Source organism: Acanthochromis polyacanthus, chromosome 20 (assembly GCF_021347895.1).
Source record: "Acanthochromis polyacanthus isolate Apoly-LR-REF ecotype Palm Island chromosome 20, KAUST_Apoly_ChrSc, whole genome shotgun sequence".
Classification (NCBI taxonomy): Eukaryota; Metazoa; Chordata; class Actinopteri; family Pomacentridae; genus Acanthochromis; species Acanthochromis polyacanthus.
The window spans coordinates 11,256,437-11,278,058 of record NC_067132.1 but is presented as its reverse complement, the minus strand read 5'-3'; the positions used below and the strand labels follow the sequence as shown (position 1 = coordinate 11,278,058).

General features: G+C 45.0%; 1 protein-coding gene across 1 annotated transcript; it reads left to right on the top strand.

Moving 5' to 3' along the window:
- Window positions 1-3,441: 3,441 nt before the first annotated feature.
- LOC110970710 (ribonuclease inhibitor-like) lies at window positions 3,442-11,196 on the top strand. Its single transcript, XM_051940442.1, has 5 exons — window positions 3,442-3,986; window positions 4,937-5,110; window positions 8,736-8,909; window positions 9,516-9,689; window positions 10,469-11,196. The coding sequence occupies exons 1-5, from the start codon at window positions 3,442-3,444 to the stop codon at window positions 10,476-10,478; spliced, it is 1,077 nt and encodes a 358-aa protein (XP_051796402.1). The 3' UTR covers window positions 10,479-11,196.
- Window positions 11,197-21,622: the final 10,426 nt, after the last annotated feature.

Sequence of the window (21,622 nt, the reverse complement as noted above, 5' to 3'; positions counted from 1 at the left end):
ACACAGCGGGATGAGCCGAAGTGGGCCGAAGGGAAGAGACGAGCTCCGTATATTCCTATATTCATCTGGGGGGAGGAAGGGGTGATCACATAGACATATGTATATGTTTATGTGATCACAAGACGGGATGAGCCGATATAAGCCGATGTGGGCCGAAGGCGGAGAGAAGACAGTAACGCCGCATATTCGTTCCGCCCGGTGATATTCGGATACCAAAATTAATATCCGGATACCGCCGTAGCGAACGAATATTCGGATATTCGGGATATTCGGGTCCAGCCGTAAACACAACACACATGACATCTTGTTTGTAGTCTGTTTGCAGTGACTTTGTGTTGTGTGTAGTTGTTTTGTGTGTCTTTGCAGTGGTTTTAATGTTGGTTGATCAGTGTATTTGTGATTTATGTTCACTGTGAAGAGCATCAACCTTTGAGCTTTTCCAGATTCATTCTTCTCCTTGTTGATGTCCAATAAACAGTGAATTTGTCTCCTTGCTGGCTTTCCACTCTGTCTACCAGGTTCCATCAGAAACCAGGACCAGGACCAGGACCAGGACCAGGACTCAGCCGTGTGTCTATGAAGAATGATTTAAAGAGCGACATCATTGACTTTAAAAAACAACAGCCCTCTGCTGGAAAGAAGTAAGATGATGACACTGTAGTTCATCCTCACAAAGACACAACATGAACACAAAGACACACAACACCTTGTTTTGTGTGTCTCTGTGGTGATTTTTGTGGTGAATCAGTGTTTCAGTAATTTATGTTCATTGAAAAAACAAGAAACTATTGATGAGCGTGAAAATGCTGAGTATTGGATCTGGTAATTATCCAAACTGATTATCGATTAATTCTTATTTGACATTAATATTAAATCGTCTAAATTCAGACCAATGTTTTCAATGCAGGAAGAATTTTGTTGAGCATGTGAAATTCACTGTTCTTCTATCAGGATTCACCAGACACTCAAACTTGGACCTGGACCTACATCTGAATCTGGATTTGGATCTGATTCCACCTGTGTGTCCTTTAAGAGTGACCAGTCAAAGGATTTTCATATTCAATTTAACGGAGAACAACCTTCTGGTGCAAAGAAGTAATTATTCATTTAAATTTTGTAACTGTATAAAATGTCAGTGAGTCAGTTTTATCATCTTTATGATGGAATCCTCAAACACTTGCTGTTTGGAGTGTCACTCTGACAGCTCACTCTGATTGGTTCTCTCTCCAGTCACATGTTAATGAGGTCACTGCAGCCATTACACAGGATGTGATGTCGTCACATGCAGTGTGAGAAATGACAAGCATTTTAATTATTGATTTTTCAGATGATTAATTTAGTCTATAAAAGAATAAGTGTGTGAAACTGGAACATGAAGATGTTCTATTTGAGCAAAAGTCCAAAAACATAGAATATTCTGTTTGTAATGAAAAAAAAGCAACACTTCCATCTCCCGGAGGTTGCTGCTGTTGTGTCCTGTGATGAAGGAAATGGCAACTCACTGATAGTGGAAGCCTGAGAATGCCAGCTGAGATAATGGTCCAATAGCAGGCTGATACAGACAACAAACAGCCAGTGAGTCAGACTAACAGCTGTCCAGCAGTAAGACTCAAGTGACTATATTTGGGGACGGCATGGCTCAGTGGGTAGAGTGGCTGTCTTGCAACTGAAGGGTTGCCGGTTCGATCCTCAGCCTGTTGTGCTCATGTCGAGGTGTCCCTGTGCAAGACACCGAATCCCTAATTGCTGTTTAGCACCTTGCATGGCAGCTTCCGCCATCAGTGTGTAAATGGGTGAATGTGACATATCATGTAAAGCGCTTTGGGTACCTTGGAGGTACAGTAAATATAAAATAATTACAGACCATTTGATAATCTCCATAAAACAACATCCATCACCAATCTAATACTATTACCAGCAACTTTGAAGCTGAAACCAAGAATCTTGGTGTTGTCTTTTCCTCTGAAATTTGATGAACACATTAATTCAGTCGTGAAAGATGCTACTTTCTCCTGAGGAACATAACCAAACTGAAGTCCATCCTCTGTCTGAAAGATGTGAAGACTGTAATGACTGCACTAGTTTCCTCATGTTAGACTACTGTTACTTACCTTACGTGGTTATTTGTCAATGCTCACTGTCTGGTCTGCAGCTGGTGCAGAATTCTGCTGCTAAACTTTTCAGTGACACCAAAACAATGAAAAGCTTTAAACCTGTCCTCTGATGCCAAGACTGTTTACTGGTTAATTACAGGATTGATTTTAAGCTGGTTTTATGTATAAGGGCATGCAAGGGTTGGCATCTGGGTTGGCAATGAATGATGCAGCATTTCTGAAATTCTTTGCTCCTTCTCCACATCAAAGCCTCATATGAGCTGAGGCTGCTGGGAGGTGGAACCTTTGCAGTCGGGTTAGAGTCCAGAGCTTTGGAACAGCCTTCCTCTTCTAATCTGATGATATTTTCAAGAAAAGCCTCAAGATGGTCAAGTTTTCAATGGCTTCTGGCTGCTCTCAATGGTCTTCAAAATACATATTTATTGAAAAATTGATCTTACACATTGCTATGCTCGTTTTCCTGTTGTAGTATTTTATACAGCGTAATTTTGTTTTACTCATTGATTTTACTAGTTTTGTGTTGTCTTTGCATGTATATTTTTAAATTGTCTGTCTGCACATAATTCTTTTATGCCTATCTGTCAGCATGTGTAGCACTTTGGTCAGCTCAGACTGTTTTTAAACTGGCTTTATAAATACATTTGATTTGATGTCATTTGTCTGTGTGGACAGATGTACTGAGATCTAACTGTTGATGTTGATCCACAGAGTGGAGCAGCAGAACTCAGAGGTTCCCAGAGCTCAGTCTGTCCAGCAGCATCACCTGGACTCCATATTCATGGTGAGTTCATGGACAACAAGTTGTCTTCATCCGTTGTGTTCAGGTGTCTCCATGCTGCTCTTTGAAGACCAGTGGACTGTCAGTGTGTCCAACATGGATCTGATGTTTGGCTCCATGATTTGGCTCTGATGGACTCCCTGACACATTTCTGTGTTCCAGCTGCTGGAGGGCAATATGGAGACATTTGTCTCCAGAGAGGGAGGAGATCTGCCCAGAACCCTGACTGAGATGTTCATCCACCACCTGGTGGTTCAGACCAAAGTCAAGAAGGTCAAGTATGATGGAGAAGCTGAGACAGATCCACACTGGAGTCCAGACAGCATTAAGATGATTGAGTCTCTGGGAAAAGTGGCTTTTGAGCAGCTGCAGAAAGGAAACTCAATCTTCTATGAGTCCGACCTGACAGAGTGTGGCATCGACATGAGAGCATCCTCAGTGTACTCAGATGTGTTCACACAGATCTTTAAAGAGGAGAGAGGACTGTACCAGGACAAGGTGTTCTGCTTCGTCCATCTGAGCGTTCAGGAGTTTCTGGCTGCAGTCTACATGTTCCACTGTTACAGCAACAGGAAGGAGAAGGTTCTGGAGGACTTCCTGGGAACAGACTGGGAAAACGAGAACAGAGGCACTCTGGATGTGTTCCTGAAGAGAGTGATGGAGAAATCCCTGAGAAGTAAAAATGGTCACCTAGACAGGTTTGTTCGCTTCCTTCATGGCCTCTGTCTGGAGTCCAACCAGAGACTGTTAAGAGGTCTGCTGGGTCAGACAGAGAATCATCCAGAAATGATCCAGAGAGTCATCATCAACCTGAAGGAGATGAAGAGTGATGAAATGTCTCCAGACAAAAGCATCAACATATTCCACTGTCTGATGGAGATGAAGGATCTCTCAGTTCATCAGGAGATCCAAGAGTTCCTGCAGTCAGAGGACAGATTAGAGAAGGAACTCTCTGAGATCCACTGCTCAGCTCTGGCCTACATGCTGCTGATGTCAGAGGAGGTTCTGGATGAATTGAACCTGAATACGTACAGTATATCAAACGAGGGAAAACTGAGACTGATTCCAGCTGTGAGGAACTGCAGAAAGTTTCGGTGAGTCCAGATGTGATGAACATGATCAGAGTAGGTCAGTAGTTGAGTTCTTCAGATGTTCTCACTCGAAAATACTCATTCTTCTCAGTGTTCCACTTGTTTATGTCTAACTTTCCATGTCAGCTGTGTTTCGTCTCAGATGTTGAAACTGTGAAAATGTGCATTTTTCAGTTGGTTGTTTAAAGCTTTTAAATGAATGATGACAGTTTTTCTGTTTCATTCTGATAATTGTTCCATCAGACAGTTTCTTCTTGTGAGTTTCTTTCTTTGGTTGATGGAGGAAATATGCAGATCTGCTGAAACGCATGAAGAACTGTAGAGGTTCTTGTCCAGGTTTTATCACAGCATCAGTTATTCTTACATGAGGAGCTTCTGGAAGCATCATATATAATCAGACATACAGCTTTGAAATTATTTTTTTTTACTCTTCTTTTGAGTTGAATGTAATATCTGAATCATTCCTGATGTCTGGGAGAATTGATTGAATGGAATTATTGCTGTTATTATTTTTGAGTTGATTTTGAATTCATTTATTTCTGGTAATTTGTGATGTTTTTCTTGAATTGTTTTGTAATATTTCTTTGTGACCAGTCAGATGGAAAACGTTCTTCTGATCCAGATGTTCTCCCGATAACTTTGTGGAGTCAGACGTGGGATCAGATCACACTGGCAGACTGGACAGTATGGAAGTCTGAATGGAAGTCCATCTTCTGTCCTCCATCTGCAGATTAAACACAAAGATTATAGATCTAATTATTCCAGATTGAAAGTGTGCAGGTGTGAGAGAGGCTGATGAGAATTCAGTTTGATGTCAAACAGTCAGAGAAGATGGGCTGAAGAACTAAATGTCCAACAGAACCCGTCCAAATGCTCTTCTATCAAATGGATGAAGGAAATACAAAGTGTCCTTTTTCATAATAACATGTTTTGTAATTTATGTGTCATGACAGACTTTATAACTGTGGACTCTCAGAGAGTCACTGTGAAGTTGTGGCCTCAGCTCTGAAGTCCAACCCCTCCCATCTGATAGAACTGGACCTGAGAGGAAACAACCTGCAGGATTCAGGAGTGAAGCATCTTTCTGCTGGACTGCAGAGTCCAAACTGTAAACTGGAGACTCTCAGGTCAGTTCACTGACTCTTGATGGTTTTTCAATATATTCAAGTCAAATCCTTGACTGAAGTTTGGAGTTTGTTGTTAATAAATTTGGAATATTTTCCTGAAAACATTGTGAAGATGTCTGAGATTGTTGAAGTGTGAGTAAATCCTCTGATCAGCTGACTGCAGAGTTCCAAGATGGAGGACAGAATCCACACTCCTGCTGTGTGTGTGAATGTAAAGCTGATGTGAAAGTGATGTGAGGCTTCAGCAGTGTGACTTCCACAGATCCAGTCAGTATGTTTGCATTTCCACAGTGTTTGTGTTGAGCTGCAGTGGAGCCTCAGGAAATCAAAGAGGAGTTTCGTTGTCAACAGTGTGGAAGTTGATTAGTGGAGTTGTGTTAGGAAGAGAGCAGTGGATAGTCAGTGTGGACAGCAGGAATCAGAATCCCTCTGTAATGTACAGATGGCGTGACTGTTGTTGGAAGACACACTGGAAGATGTGAATGAGACAAAGAAGGTGATGGAATAAATGAAAGAATGAAGAGATTTGATGTTGATCCTTGGATGAAAGAGTGGACTGTGGTCAGCAGATGTTACTGATGGGTGGACATGAATAGGTGGATGAATGTTGTGCTGACATGTGGATGATGTGTGTAGAAGGCTGACATGATGATGATCCACAATAAGAGAAGGACAAAGTCGCTGTGCTGCTTTTAGAGAAAAGCTGATTGATGAGGACAAAGTATTGTTGATCTGCACATTCAGAACCTGAACACATCTGATGGATCATTATGATAATGATTTTATCTCCATCTTTTATTCTTTATTCAGATTGTTTTACTGCTGGTTATCAGAGATCAGCTGTGATTCTCTGGTCTCAGCTCTGAAGTCCAACCCCTCCCATCTGGAACATCTGGACCTGAGCTGGAACAACCTGAAGGATTCAGGAGTGAAACATCTGAATGGTTTTCTGGAGAATCCAGACTGCATCCTGAAGACTCTGGAGTAAGACGTCATGTTTTGTTTGTGTGCTGAGATGAATGTGATGTAAAGTTGTGGTGACTCTTCACTGCAGCCATCAGGCTGATGTTCTACTGATCCACACCGAGGATCTTCATGGTAACGTCTGTTTTATTCTTCTCTGCTTCTGTTGTACTGTTTGAAGCTGCATCCTGTTGGCTTCAGTTGTTTGGAGTTTCCATTTTGTAAACTTGGACATTCTGAAGCTTCTTCTCCATCCATCCATCCATCCATCCATTTTCTTCCGCTTATCCAGGGCTGGGTCGCGGGGGCAGCAGCCGAAGCAGGTCGTTCCAGACGTCCCTCCCCCCGGCAACGCTTTCCAGCTCTTCCTGGGGATCCCGAGGCGTTCCCAGGCCAGACGAGATATATAATCCCTCCAGTGAGTTCTGGGTCTTCCCCGGGGTCTCCTCCCAGACAGACGTGCTCGGAAAACCTCCAGAGGAAGTCTCCCTGGAGGAATCCGAATCAGATGGCCAAACCACCTCAACTGGCTCCTTTCGATGCGAAGGAGCAGTGGCTCTACTCCGAGCTCCTTCCGGATGTCTGAGCTCCTCACCCTATCTCTAAGGCTGAATCCAGCCACCCTACGGAGGAAGCTCATTTCGGCCGCTTGTATCCGCGATCTTGTTCTTTCGGTCACTACCCAAAGCTCATGACCATAGGTGAGGGTTGGAACGTAGATGGACTGGTAAATCGAGAGCTTCGTTTTACGGCTCAGCTCCCTCTTCACCACGACGGTCCGGTACAATGCCTGCATTACTGCTGATGCTGCACCAATCGGCCTGTCCATCTCACACTCCATTTTCCCATCACTCGTGAACAAGATCCCGAGATACTTGAACTCCTTCGCTTGGGGAAGAAACTCCCCCCCAACCCAGAGGGAGCAATCCACCGGTTTCCGGCAGAGAACCATGGCCTCCAACTTGGAGGTGCTGATCCGCATCCCTGCCGCTTCACACTCGGCTGCAAACCGCTCCAGTGCGTGCTGTAGGTCACAGTCTGAGGACGCCAACAAAACCATATCATCCGCAAAAAGCAGAGATGCGATCCTGAGGCCCCCAAACCGAAAACCCTCCCCACCACGACTGCACCTTGACTGCCTCCCTCACCGCTGGTGTCCACCAGCGGGTCTTTGGATTGCCTCCACGACAGGCACCAGTGACCTTCAGACCTCAGGTCCTAGCAGCTGCTTCTGCAATGGAGGTTTTGAACATGGACCACTCAAAATCCATGTCCCCAACCTCCCCCGGGATGCAGGAGAAACTCTTCCGGAGGTGGGAGTTAAAAACCCTACGGACAGGGTCCTCCGCCAGATGTTCCCAGTTCACCTGCACTACACGTTTGGGTTTACCAGGTCTGTCCGGCAGTCTTCCCCGCCATCGGATCCAACTCACCACCAGGTGGTGATCAGTTGGCAGCGCTGCACCTCTCTTCACCCGAGTGTCCAAAACATACGGCCGCAGGTCTGACGATATGACTATAAAGTCGATCCTCGACCTTTGGCCTAAGGTGCTCTGGTACCAAGTACACTTATGAGCAACCTTATGCTCGAACATGGTGTTTGTTATGGACAGACTATGACTATCACAGTCCAATAACAAAACACCACTCGGGTTCAGATCGGACAGGCTGTTCCTCCCAATCATCCCCCTCCAGGGTTCTCCATCGTTGCCCACGTGAGCGTTGAAGTCTCCCAGGAGAACTATGGAATCCCTGGGCGGTACCCCTTCCAGGACACCACCCAGAGACTCCAAGAAGGCCGAATACTCCGAACTGCTGTTCGGCGCATAAGCACAGACAACAGTCAGAGTTTTCCCCTCCGCAACACAAAGTCGCAGAGAGGCGACCCTCTCGTTCTCCGGGGAGAACTCCAACAAAGCGACGCTCAGTCGGGGACTTGTAAGTATCCCCACACCCGCCCGGCGCCTCTCACTTTGGGCAACTCCGGAGTAGGAGAGAGTCCAACCCCTCTCCAGGATTCTAGTTCCAGAACCCTTGCTGTGTGTGGAGGTGAGCCCAACTATATCTAGCCGGTATAGCTCCACCTCCCGCACCAGCTCAGGTTCCTTCCCCACCAGTGAGGTGATGTTCCACATCCCCAGAGCTAGTCTACGCCACCAGGGGGCGGCACGCCCAGGCGCCCGCTCCTGCCTACTGCCCGGTGAACATAGCACCGGACCCCGACTTCCTGCCCTGTAGGTGGTGGGCCTACTTCGCGGTGGCCCCGAGTTTCTTCTTCGGGTTGTGCCTGACCGAGCCCCACGGGACCCCAAGACTCGGCCACCAGACGCTCTTCTACGAGTTCCCCCCCCAGGCCTGGCTCCAGGGGAAGGCCCCGGTCTCTCTAACCCGGGCGAGGTAGCAACTTCACCATGTTGTGTTGTCATTGAGGTTTTCTGAATCGCTCTTTGTCTGGTCTCTCACCCAGGACCAGTTGGCCTTGGGAGACCCTACCAGGGGCTTATGCCCCCGACAACATAGCTCCCAGGATCACTGAGACACTCAAACCCCTCCACTGTGATAAGGTGGCGATTCGACGGGGGGGTGAACTCATGATGAAACTCTGAATAATTTCAAGCAGGATCTTTGTGTCCTAAACTTACATCTTTTATTCTTTATTCAGATTGTGGGACTGCAGTTTGTCAGAGATCAGCTGTGATTCTCTGGTCTCAGCTCTGAAGTCCAACCCCTCTCATCTGGAACATCTGGACCTGAGTTTCAACAACCTACAGGATTCAGGAGTGAAACATCTGAGTGGTTTTCTGGAGAGTCCAGACTGCATTCTGAAGATTCTGAGGTCAGTTCACTGACTGTCTGTTACTGTTGTAGATCTGATGTGTTTAATGACAACTCGAGCTCATTTAAGTTCAACAGAACTTCCATCCATGAAGCTGTAAATCTGCTCTGACTCAAATGTTCTGTTTTTTGTTCTAAATTCAATTTGTTCTGTGAGAAGTTGTGTTTGTAGCACAAAATGTCTAAAATGTTGAGTATTAGTTGTTAAAGTAAATGAATGTTTGTAATTTGAGATGAAGAGTCACATCTGGATCCAGAAGATCCTCTGAACTCAGATCAGTTTGAAGAGACAAAGTTTCCTGAGTGAAGTCGAAACATTTCTTTGGTTTGTGTTGATTTTATTTGACTGATCCTGTTCCTGTTGATGATGCAGCATGTTACTGATGTGTGGACATGAATAGGTGGATGAATGTTGTGCTGACATGTGGATTATGTGTGTAGAAGGCTGACATGATGATGATCCACAATAAGAGAAGGACAAAGTCAATGTGCTGCTTTTAGAGAAAAGCTGATTGATGAGGACAAAGTAATGTTGATCTGCACATTCAGAACCTGAACACATCTGATGGATCATCCATGATTTTATACACTTTTATTCTTTATTCAGACTGAGGGAATGCAGTTTGTCAGAGATCAGCTGTGATTCTCTGCTCTCAGCTCTGAAGTCCAACCCCTCCCATCTGATATATCTGGACCTGAGCAGGAACAACCTGCAGGATTCATCAGTGAAACATCTGTTAGATCTTGTGAAGAGTCCAGACTGCATCCTGAAGACTCTGAGGTCAGTAGAAGGTTCTGTCAGTCTAACCACCAGACTAACCACCGTCAGTATCAAAGCAAAGATCCAGTGTCTCCTGTAAACCTGCAGCTTCTCAGTGAAGCTGTGAGAGCAGAATGGAGACAGAAACACAGAGACAGCAGTCAGCCAATCAGAGGAGCCACAAGCTTGTTTGAGTGTATGTGAAGCCAACTGTTGTTGCTGTGTTGATGCGTTGAGGAAATAAAGCTGATTCCAGCTGACAGCCTTCCAGATGTGCAGAGATAGTGGTCCTCCTTCATCAAAGTGTCCATCAGATGTGATCTCACTGTTTATTGTCACATTTCAACAGTGATCAGCTGATCGGTGTGATGTTTGTCACAGCTCTGAGATCAGTGAGACTGAAGCCTGCAAACCAGCGCCTCTTATTTGACAGCAGCAGCATCATCACATGTAGGAACCATGAGGTGTTTGTACAGAGCAGAAGCTGTGCTCAGGTCCAGCACTCACATCTGGATGTGTGTCCTCGTGTGTGCTTTGATCCAGATGTGTTGACTGCCAGCCTCCGTGTTGGTTTGTCAGCTGATGTTTGAGGACCAGATGAGATGTTGATGGACACTCAGAGACTGTTGGTTTAAATGGAGCAGCAGTAAATCCATGAGTGAAGCGTTTGTGCAGTAATGAAGCTTGATGACTGTCAGCAGTTTGTTTCCACGGTGGACTGCAGTGAAATGTGCTGAGAAACAGACCTGATGCTGATCAAACTCATCCATCTCCTCTGATCGTTCTTCTTCTCTCTGCAGATGGAAGTGATGCTGATCAGGACGGTGTTTGTGCTGAGAGGATGAAATGTGTCCTGATGATCCAGAGGTTGAAGCAGCAGCAGCTGGTGTGTAGAGACTGTGACTGGACTATGTTACTGGGAGGTGGACTAGGAACCAGTATGAAGTGTGTTGTTCCTGTATAGTTTAGTGTTGCAGCTCCACACTGTGAATGATGGAGAAGTTCAGTTAATGTTGACTTGATCCGTTGGAGGTTGATGTCAGATTGCAGAGTGTGCAGGAAGTTTCAGGATGAAACGCATCCTGACTCCGCTTGTAAAAAACACTCAGGGCCTTCAGGTGTTTAATCAGGACTTTTCCAGCACATGTTAGTTGTTTGATGATCATCAGTCAGTTTTCTGCTGACATGTGGTTACATCAGCTCAGTTCCTGCTCTCTGACAGAAAGTGTATTTGTCCAACTGGTCAGTTTGTCAGTCAGGATGGAATTCTGAATCCAGACCTCCATCATGAACTTCATGTTCAGATCCACTGTTTGTTTGAGATGAAATGTTCTGAAAATTCCACAGCAGATGTTTCTCCTGTTTTTAGCTTTAGTTGTGGGCAGTGAGTGTAGGTGAGTCCAAGCAGGGTTTTCATTTGGACTTTTATCTGCTCAACATAGGAGAGTTCAGTTTGGTGGTAACTTGCAGTCAGAAATCTTCTAGTCGTTTCTCTTCATTTCTTTTCAGTAGCACCCGTCACCCTCCGTTACTTCTTTTTCTGTCACCTCTGTTGTTTGATTTGTGTTAACTCAACGACTTCATTCAATAAATCAGTCATCTTTGATTCAGCTGCGACCATCTGTTTGTTTTATTTCTTCCTTCTCTTTTCCTGTCAGGAAGCCGTCCAGCTCCTGACTGGTTTTTGTTTCCTGCTTCTGGCTGGATGCTTTTGCAGCTCCTGCCTGGTTTTTTGTTTCCCTGTCTCCCTCTCTCGCTCCCAGCTGATCGCCTGCTGCAGGACACCTAATTGTGCTATGCGACTCAGCTGTGGAGCAATCAGCAAACGCTATTCACCTGCCTTCCCTTTCAGTTTAAATATCCTCTGCTCCCTTCTTTGTGTGTGGGAGCGTCACAGCTCAGACTGTTTTTATATACAGTTTACCCCTCTCGCCTTCTGATTTCCCCCAACACTGGACTTCTGAGGATTTACCCCCTGGATCCTTCTGCTTTTGGACTCCATTAGTTTTTCTTTTGTGGACTCAACTCCTTTTTTGACTCGGTGTTTTTTGGACTTGCTGCAGTTGGTTCCTTCCTGTGTTTGAGGATTATTACTTTTGTGAGTACGTGTCCCCTGTGTTATTTGCTGCTAGAGGATTCTGGATTTTTGTTAAGCTGGTTCCTCCCTTTAGAAGATTTGTATTGTTTTGAGTACTAGTTCCTTGTGAGTGTCTGCTGTTTTGAATTTTGGTTAAATAAACCCTATTTTTTCACCACAACTCCTGTTGCCTACCTGTTGGTATCTGCGCCTGGGTTCTACCTCCACCACCCGTGACATTTCCACACTGAGCTGGATGAGAATAAATCCAGAAGAGGATTCCTAGAGACTCTCCTGGAATTTGACAGAGTTCAAATGTGACTTTGACACCAACATGTCATGTATGTTCCAGCATTTAGTTGAACAGCTTTGAGGTCTGCTTGGGGTCGTTATGTTCTTGGTAAATGAACCCTTCACCAATCAGGTTTATTACAGGAGGAATTTCATGATGCACCAACATGTTTTGATAGACCTTCTTGTTCATGATATCATCCATTTTAACTAATCTGTCCATGCCATTTCCAGAAATGGGACCCCATACCATAATGGAATCTCCATCGTGCTTCACTGTGATGCATTTAACATCAAAGCGTTCTCCAGCTTTTCTGCGGACATAAACACAATGATGTTAAATGAAAAGTTCAAACTTGGACTCTGTTTAGAGTAGTTTCTTCCAGTTATCTACAGTTCAGTGTTTCAGCACATGTTTGGCCTTTCTGGATGTTTTCTGGATGTTTGCAGGCCTCAATAATGTAATAATGCAGTATTCAACCTGTCATTAATCATTTTCTGCATTTTCCACCTGTCCTCTCCATCAATTACCGCAATATTCCACCTTTAATTTTCATCATTGAATGCAGTGTTTCAGTTTTTGTATCCATCATTCACAACAATATTTCACCTGTAGCATTCATTATTTACTGCAGTATTTTAGCTATAACATCCATCATTTACTGCAAAATTTTGGTGTTTAGTATCCATCATTTTCTGCAGTTTTTTTACTTGTGCTATTCATTATTTCCGGGGCTGCACAGTGTCGAAGTGGTTAGCACTTTCGCCTTGCAGCAAGAAGATCCCCGGTTCAAATCCCGGGGTGGGCCTGGGATCTTTCTGCATGGAGTTTGCATGTTCTCTCTGTGCATGCATGGGTTTTCTCCGGGCACTCCGGCTTCCTCCCACAGTCCAAAAATATGCTGAGGTTAATTGATTATTCTAAATTGCCCGTAGGTGTGAATGTGAGTGTGATTGTTTGTCTGTATATGTAGCCCTGCGACAGACTGGTGACCTGTCCAGGGTGTCCCCTGCCTTCACCCGAGTCTACAATTCTACAATTTCATTTAGCAGACGCTTTTGTCCAAAGCAACGTACAACACAAGCAAGAATTCAGGAAAAAGGAAAAACCTTTAGTAAGTGCAAAAAGTGCTTGAAGTGCGATTGGTGAGAGCTGTCGACCTGCTCTTGACACCATGTTTTAGACTGGTACGTAATATCAAAGAAGTGGACACTGATAGGTAAGAAAGGCCTGAAAGGATCTGCAGGACAAACAGACACTGCTGACACCTTTTCCTTTGAATGTACTTCTTTTATATAAATATCTCATGTGGGGTTTCCATATGTCTCACCAGAGAAGTCGCTCTTCGTGACATCAAAAGCGTCCACCATGCCCATGCTGGTCAGGACGTTCTCCAGGTCATATGTCTCCTCCATCTTGAATCGAGGCAGCCTGACATCAACCTCAGTATTTTTCATCCTGTTTGGATGAGTCCACTCCACAAATGTCTCATAGGTCAGCTGTTTCTCCAGCTGGGTGGATACAGTGTCAGTTGTTAGATGTGTCCATTTGCATATTTGCATTTGTGTGTGTGTGTGTGTGTGCTTTTGCTTTTATTCCAGGTGGGGGCCTACGGCACACTAACTCATGGAGGCCTCCTGTAATTGTGGGGACTTCAGGGTCCAGACAGACAGATTGAAAAATAAACATTTGTTTTTGTGTATCCTACCTTCTCCAGACCTGTTGTATCATCCTCTATCACCTCAGGTAAAAAGATGAGCATGCTCAGCTTCTTCCCTTTGTAAGGCATCTCTAGGATCTGTTTCAACCAAGACAATAAATATATACATAAATGTAAACTGGCAAAAATACAGTCTGTGATAAAATCACAGCTGGTTTCTCAGTAACATTCAGTCATTGTATTGATTTATGTATTAAAGCGGAACTTCGGTTTTTTTCAACCTGGGGTCTGTTTACATATGTCATTTCATACATGTGAGTGATGGAGAAATGAATTTTCGACATAGCTCCAGTATTTAGCCAGGCAGGCAGCTTAGCAGCTCAGCCAGCTGCTCGGCTAGCGAAAAGTATGGGGCAGTTGGCCCCCCCGCGTCAAAGTCCGCCCTAACGTGCTTTTGCCCCACACTGACCGGCTCGGATAGTTCAATGAGTGTCCCACAACATACTAGAGATGAGAAGTGAACAAAAACCTCCACATTACCTGGCGATCGCTCTTTGTTGTGGTCTGTATCCAAATCTCAGGACGCTGGAAAGCAAATCTCGTTCCGAAATCGCGCGAGAGCTCGTGGCAAAACACCAATTAGGGGAAGTACAGTGGGGGTAGGCAATACAATGAAAGTCAGTTTGTCTATGCAGGAGCTTTATTGTGATGGGCACCGCACCGGCAGGCTCCGAAGCCTCGCCCACCAATGAAACGAAATATGGAGTCGTATTTTCATTTTGGGGATGAAAACAAAAAAATGAAAAAATGAACCGTTTCCTGTTTTTTTTGTTTATTGCTCAAAACGAAAAAAACGAAAAAACGGCTTGATTTTATAGCCAGGAAACAGACTGATAAAACGTACCTTGGTCAGCAACGTTCCCATTCAAAGCAATGATGTACTTTGAAATTAAATCATAATTTCCTCATTTCTCATCCGATTTTCATGTAGTTTACTTCACTGTCAACATTAAAAAATGTGCTATTAATACAAAACATTTCATTTAAAAAAACAAACAAAAAAAACAGAAAAAGGCTTTCTACCAATGTAGCCTGCAGTTTTAGTTATCTTATTCTTTAGGTCCAGAGGCCAGGGAATCTTTTACGTTCAGCCATTACATATATAAATGTAAAATAGTGCTCTCACTTGACGCTATGAAAGCCTTTGATAGGTTGGAGTGGTCGTTTTTGTGGGCAGTCTTGGAAAAAATGGGTTTTGGTAATACCTTTATTCACATAATAAGAGTTTTGTATTCAAACCCCTCAGCCCTGGTACTTACTGGCCGACTCTCCTCTACGCTGTTCCCAGTTACCAGGTCATCTCGACAGGGTTGCCCTTTGAGCCCGGCGCTTTTTGCCCTCTCTCTTGAGCCGCTAGCTCAGATGATTCGTCAGTCCACCTCTGTACATCCTATTTCAGTTCGTGACACTCAACATCAACTGTCATTATATGCTGATGACGTGTTGATCTTTATAGAGAAGCCACTACAATCTATACCTAACTTACTGTCCATCTGTGAAGAATTTAGTTGCCTTTCATGCTTTAAGATCAATTGGACAAAATCTGCATTGCTGCCTCTTAATGACTTGGCTAAAAGGTTGCAATTTCCAACTGGCATTCCAATTGTACCGGATTTTAGGTACCTCGAAATTCAAATTTTTCCATCTTTGAATCGCACTGTAACACATAACTATACACAAACACTAAGTAGAGTCAAAGCAGACTTGGACAGATGGACGAGTCTCCTCAATTCGCTTAGAGCTCATGTCTCTATTGTCAAAATGAACATCAGAAAGCAGACCACCACCTTAAGGGAACGTTTCTACAACTACGTAACAATGCACCAATCTTTCCAGAGTCATGGCCACATAAAATTGTATGATATTATTATAGCCTACTAATATACATTATGTAACATAATACAAAGTAAATAATGGGAACTGCACATAGAATTCATCTTTTGATCTTTCTTGAAAATAGTCACTCCAGTGATTTCAGTTTCTGCTTGAGATCCTCTAGTTTCTTTTCCAGTTTCAGATTTTCATCTGCAAACCCAGACATGCATCTACTATGCTATCAGGCGAGACATAATTGCTTGTCAACTTCATAGATCTGCCACCTATATATAAGTACAAATAACTTGTAATTATACAATGGCATTCCAGTTTGCTTCCCACAAGAAAGCATATCATGCTTATTGCAATTTTAGTTTAACATACATATTTCTAATTCCAACTTCAGGATGAAAACTTTGCCAATCATGTCCCTTTTGCTTCTTTTCTTTTTTGTTTAAATCGCTCACCTCTGAAAAGCCTGAGAAGTTCAGGCAAGCTAAAAATCAATGATGCCTCGCCTGATATACAGTGACTTGTGAAAGTATTCGGCCCCCTTGAACTTTTCAACCTTTCACCACATTTCAGGCTTCAAACATAAAGATATAAAATTTTAATTTTTTGTCAAGAATCAACAACAAGTGGGACACAATCGTGAAGTGGAATGAAATTTATTGGATATTTTAAACTTTTTTAACAAATAAAAACCTGAAAAGTGGGGCGTGCAATATTATTCGGCCCCTTTACTTTCAGTGCAGCAAACTCACTCCAGAAGTTCAGTGAGGATCTCTGAATGATCCAATGTTGTCCTAAATGACTGATGATGATAAATAGAATCCACCTGTGTGTAATCAAGTCTTCGTATAAATGCACCTGCTCTGTGATAGTCTCAGGGTTCTGTTTAAAGTGCAGAGAGCATCATGAAGACCAAGGAACACACCAGGCAGGTCCGAGATACTGTTGTGGAGAAGTTTAAAGCCGGATTTGGATACAAAAAGATTTCTAACTCACCTGATACCCCAGGGCAACATGACCCTGATAATGCTGCACAGGTAAGCCCCCTGCCCAGCATGGCCCTGGAGCAGCATGTTCAACATCCTTGGTCTCCACCATTGACACCATCAAAAGAAAAGACACAGCCTGCTCTAAAACTTTCTGTCGTCAATCCACCTGACAAACAAAAAGTAATCGTTGAGCACATAGTGAGAAATGAAGACTCTGCTCTGCAGGTGCACACTTCCTTGAGACTCAGACCCTTCTCTGGGCATGTCCCACGTCCCAGCAATGAAGTGGATTATGAGGCATGGCGCTCCAATGTCAAACTACTTCTTAAAGACACAACACAGTCTGATCTTTACAAGTCACGAAAGCTCCTTGAAAGTCTCTTATCACCTGCTATTGATATTGTGAAGTACTTGACACCCGAATCTCCCCTTAATGTGTACTTAGAGATCTTGGACTCCACTTTCGGCACCGTCGAGGACGGAGATGACCTCTTCGCAAAGTATCTCAACACAATGCAAGATAATTGTGAGAAACCCTCAGCTTATCTACAACGGCTGCAGGTGATGCTGAGCACCACCCTCAGGAGGGGAGGTGTAACTGCAAGCGACCTTGACCGGCATCTTCTCAGGCAGTTCGTCAGAGGCTGCTGGGATAACATCTTGATAGCTGAACTCCAGCTAGAACAAAAGAAACAGAACCCACCTACCTTCGCCGAACTTCTCCTGTTACTCCGCACAGCAGAAGATAAGCGTTCTTCCAAAACATTACGCATGAAACAGCACTTCAGTGTTTCAAAGCCAAGACTGTCTTCTCATTATCAAAGTGTTAATGTGCAGAGTGAAGACTGCAACTCATCTCAGCCAGCTCTTGATCACAGGTCTGAAATCCAAGACTTAAAGAAACAAATAGCTGATTTACAGTCCCAGCTCACACGTATCACACAGAAAGACAGTAGAAAAGCTAAACCAACTGCCAGACCACTAGCTCCCCAAATAGCTAGCACACACTCCTCACCTATCACTCGCACATCTCAAAGGCTGCAGCCCCACAGCCGAGATGTAAACAACACCAGCAATAGACCAAGGCCCTGGTATTGCTTTAGATGTGGAGAGGACGGACACATCAAGCCTCAGTGTGAAAGTGAGCTGAACCCATCCCTTGTAGCTGAGAAAAGGAAGCAGCTGAAAGAAAAGCAGTTAGCATGGGACAGTCAACATGGCGCCCCAAAGCCTGATCCTTTAAACTAGACTCAGTTCCGGTTGTGGGACAAACGGGGACTGGAACACAGACAAAGTGCAGGGCTTAAAGTTTTCCGGCGCCACACTGGATTTCCGGCGCATGGAAGTGTACCATTTAAAAAAAATTCATCCATCTCCGTCCCGAAGGCTCCAAGCATGAGCGTCATTGTGCATTCAGTTGCTCCGCTTTAATCAATCAAACTCCAAATCCTACATTAAAAAATATACACCTTCTGTCCAGGCATGCGACTTTCTGATAGAACTTTTATCCAATTACAGTTTTCTAACTGCCAGTGCGCATCGACTGCTGGGCGCACGATATGCTGCGCCCTCTTGGTTCGGCATCGTCAGTGCTGCTGAGCCACTGATAAGAAATAACAGTATCCAACAAACAAAATCCAAATTTGCAATATTTGTTGGTGTTTTTTGTAATTATATTTAAAGGGAATTACTGGAAACACATTGATATATATTGCATATTATGTGTCCCAGCCCTGTGGCTGCCTGGTCTCTCCAGAGCGCACGGAGCTCCAATCTGTGAGTGGTGCGATGAAGAATCGAGCAGCTGATCACTGGTCAATAGCGTTGGAGCTTGTGTTTAGCCCAAAGACGCAGATACTAAAGTTTGCTCAGACTTTGTGTGACAGAGGAGAGAGTATGTGTCTCTGCTGATTAACAAAGAGAGCAGCTGCTGCCGCAATCCCTGAGCCGCGGTGTGTTGACTCGCCCCATTGGCGTAAGTGCATCAGTGGCGATGCGCGTGCACGCCCCACAGTCCCCATGGTTGGAGCCGACATCGAGGTACCTACGCTGGTCTTGGTTGTACCTGACATGCGCTCCACCTTGTCATCGGTGCTCATAGGGACAAATACTTTGGATGTTCTCGATGTAAAGTACGCAGACATCACACCCCAGAACTATGAATCTCTTCCTTATGGCTGCAAAGTCGTCTTAAAGACCCTTGAGATCCGGAAAAGACAGTCCGTTGATTCCAGCCTGGGAGAGGTGAGGCTTCATAGTAGAGACTCCGAGACCATTTCAGCTGGACAGACCAAAGTCCTCGACGGATCAGTGAGCTGCAGGACATCTGATGTTGGAAAGTGGGTGATGGTAGAGTCACCAAAGTCATCGTCCCTGCCAGGTGGCATCCTGGTGACAGATAGCCTGGTAAGTCTACCACCAAAGCTGCCACGCTGCGTACCAGTCATGCTCAAGAATGAGTCACACCATGACGTCACCCTGTCTCCAAAGGCTGTCATAGCAGAGATACACGCTGTCAAGAGTGTTCAATCTGTCAAGACCCTTGGCTCAGACTTCCCCACAAAACCTGACCAAAAACCAGATCTCAACTTTGACTTCACTGACTCTCCTATATCCAATGAGTGGAAAGAGAGGATAACAGAGAAATTGAGTTCCATGCCGGCGGTGTTTGCACTGCACGAGCTAGATTTTGGCCGCACTGACAAAATCAAACATCACATAACTCTCAGTGACGAGACGCCATTTAAGCATAGGCCGAGACCTATACACCCCCAGGACATAGAGGGTGTGCGTACCCACCTCCAGCAACTCCTCGATGCAGAAGTCATCCGTGAGTCAGAGTCACCTTTCTCCTCGACGATTGTGGTTGTCAGGAAAAGGAATGGCGATGTCAGACTCTGTATAGATTACAGAAAATTGAACACACAAACAGTAAAGGATTCATATGCCTTACCTAATCTGGAAGAGTCTTTCTCGGCGTTGACCGGGTCCAGGTGGTTCTCGGTGCTCGATCTCAAATCAGGCTTCTATCAAATAGAGATGGAGGAAGCAGACAAACACAAAACTGCATTCGTCTGCCCACTAGGATTCTTCGAGTTCAACAGGATGCCTCAGGGGATAACCAACGCCCCTAGCACATTCCAGAGGCTTATGGAGCGTTGTATGGGAGAGTTGAACTTGAAGCAAGCCCTAGTTTTTCTGGATGACCTCATCATTTTCTCTTCGATACTGGAGGAGCACGAGGAAAGGTTGATGCGCGTGCTCAACCAGTTGAAAGAGTTTGGCTTGAAACTGTCGCCAGGGAAATGCAAGTTCTTCCAAACCTCTGTAAAGTACCTTGGCCACATCGTGTCTGAAAAAGGCATCGAAACCGATCCTGACAAAGTAGCAGCATTAAAAACCTGGCCAAAACCAAAGAACTTGAAGGAGCTAAGAACCTTCCTAGGTTTCTGCGGTTATTATCGCCGGTTTGTAAAAGACTATTCAAAGATCGTGAAGCCACTCAACGAGCTCACCGCTGGCTACCCGCCGCTGAGGATGCATGCTAAAACCACAGTGAACCCTGAGAAGTACTTCAACCCAAAGGACTCCTTTGTTGACAGATGGACGCCTGCTTGCCAGACAGCGTTCGACACCATAATCGAAAAGCTGACGACCGCACCCATCCTCGGATTTGCTGACCTTAAGTTCTCCTACATTCTACATACAGATGCGAGCACCTCGGGCCTCGGTGCTGCCCTCCACCAGGAGCAACAGGGACGGAAGCACGTCGTTGCTTATGCAAGTCGAGGTCTGTCAAGGTGTGAGTCCAGGTATCCTGCGCACAAATTAGAATTTCTTGCCCTTAAATGGGCAGTAACAGAGAAATTCCAGGATTACCTGTACGGGAACACATTCCTTGCTGTCACAGATAGTAAACCATTAACATATATTCTTACCTCTGCTAAGCTCGACGCCACGAGCTACAGATGGTTGGCCGCTCTGTCGACGTTCGATTTCCAGCTACAGTACAGAGCCGGTAAGCAGAACCAAGACGCAGACGGGCTGTCCAGACGTCCTCACAGCAGAGTACCTGATGACACAACATCACAAAAAGAGTTGGAGAGGATACAACAATTCACAAAAAGACACTTGTCAGAGGCTGATTATGCACACCTGAATGAAAACACCATCAAAGCCATCTGTGAGAAACACCTGGTCCACCAAGTGACCGACAATCACCCTGTGGAAACATCACCCAGTACCACCTTGGTTGTGTCACTTGCCCATCATCCAATGGCTCTCCCACAAAGCTTTGAAGAGGAAGATCAGCTTGGTGGCTTACCTGTCGTCTCCTCGTTAACATCAGCTGAAATAAGAGAAAAGCAAAATGCTGATCCCTGCATATGTGAAGTCCTGAGGCAAGTGGAGTTGGGAGAGAAGCCCCCGCCATCCTTGAGGAAGGAACTTCCTGAGCTTGGTCTCTTATTGAGAGAGTGGAACAAACTGGAGGTCTTAAATGGTGTCTTGTATCGCAGGCGGCAAGAGGGCGCCCAGACTCACTACCAGCTTGTGCTCCCTGAAGCCCTGAGATCCTTAGTCCTCAAGAGCCTCCATGATGACATGGGCCACATGGGCACAGAGCGCACCCTAGATCTCGTTCAGAGGTGGTTCTATTGGCCCAAAATGTCAGCCGAGGTGGAAACTAAGGTCAAAACCTGCAACCGCTGCATACGACGGAAGGCCATGCCCGAGAAAGCCACACCACTCTTTAACATCGTGGCCACAAGACCACTCGAACTCGTGTGCTTGGATTTTCTCAGTGTGGAGCCGGACTCCAGTAACACAAAAGATATTCTGGTCGTTACCGACCATTTTATGAAATATGCAGTGGCAGTCCCCACCCCGAATCAGAAAGCCAGGACAGTGGCCAAGACCCTGTGGGACCACTTTTTCATCCATTATGGCATTCCTGAAAAACTCCACAGTGACCAAGGTCCCGACTTTGAGTCTGGAACAATAAAAGAACTGTGTGAGCTCATTGGTCCTCAAAAGGTAAGAACCACACCT

Excerpts from the sequence above, each read along its gene's own strand:
- LOC110970710 (XM_051940442.1), top strand. The coding sequence starts at position 3,442 with ATGTTCCACTGTTACAGCAACAGGAAGGAGAAGGTTCTGGAGGACTTC. Across the intron at positions 5,111-8,735 it reads TGTAAACTGGAGACTCTCAG|ATTGTGGGACTGCAGTTTGT; the intron begins GTCAGTTCACTG and ends TTCTTTATTCAG. Across the intron at positions 8,910-9,515 it reads TGCATTCTGAAGATTCTGAG|ACTGAGGGAATGCAGTTTGT; the intron begins GTCAGTTCACTG and ends TTCTTTATTCAG.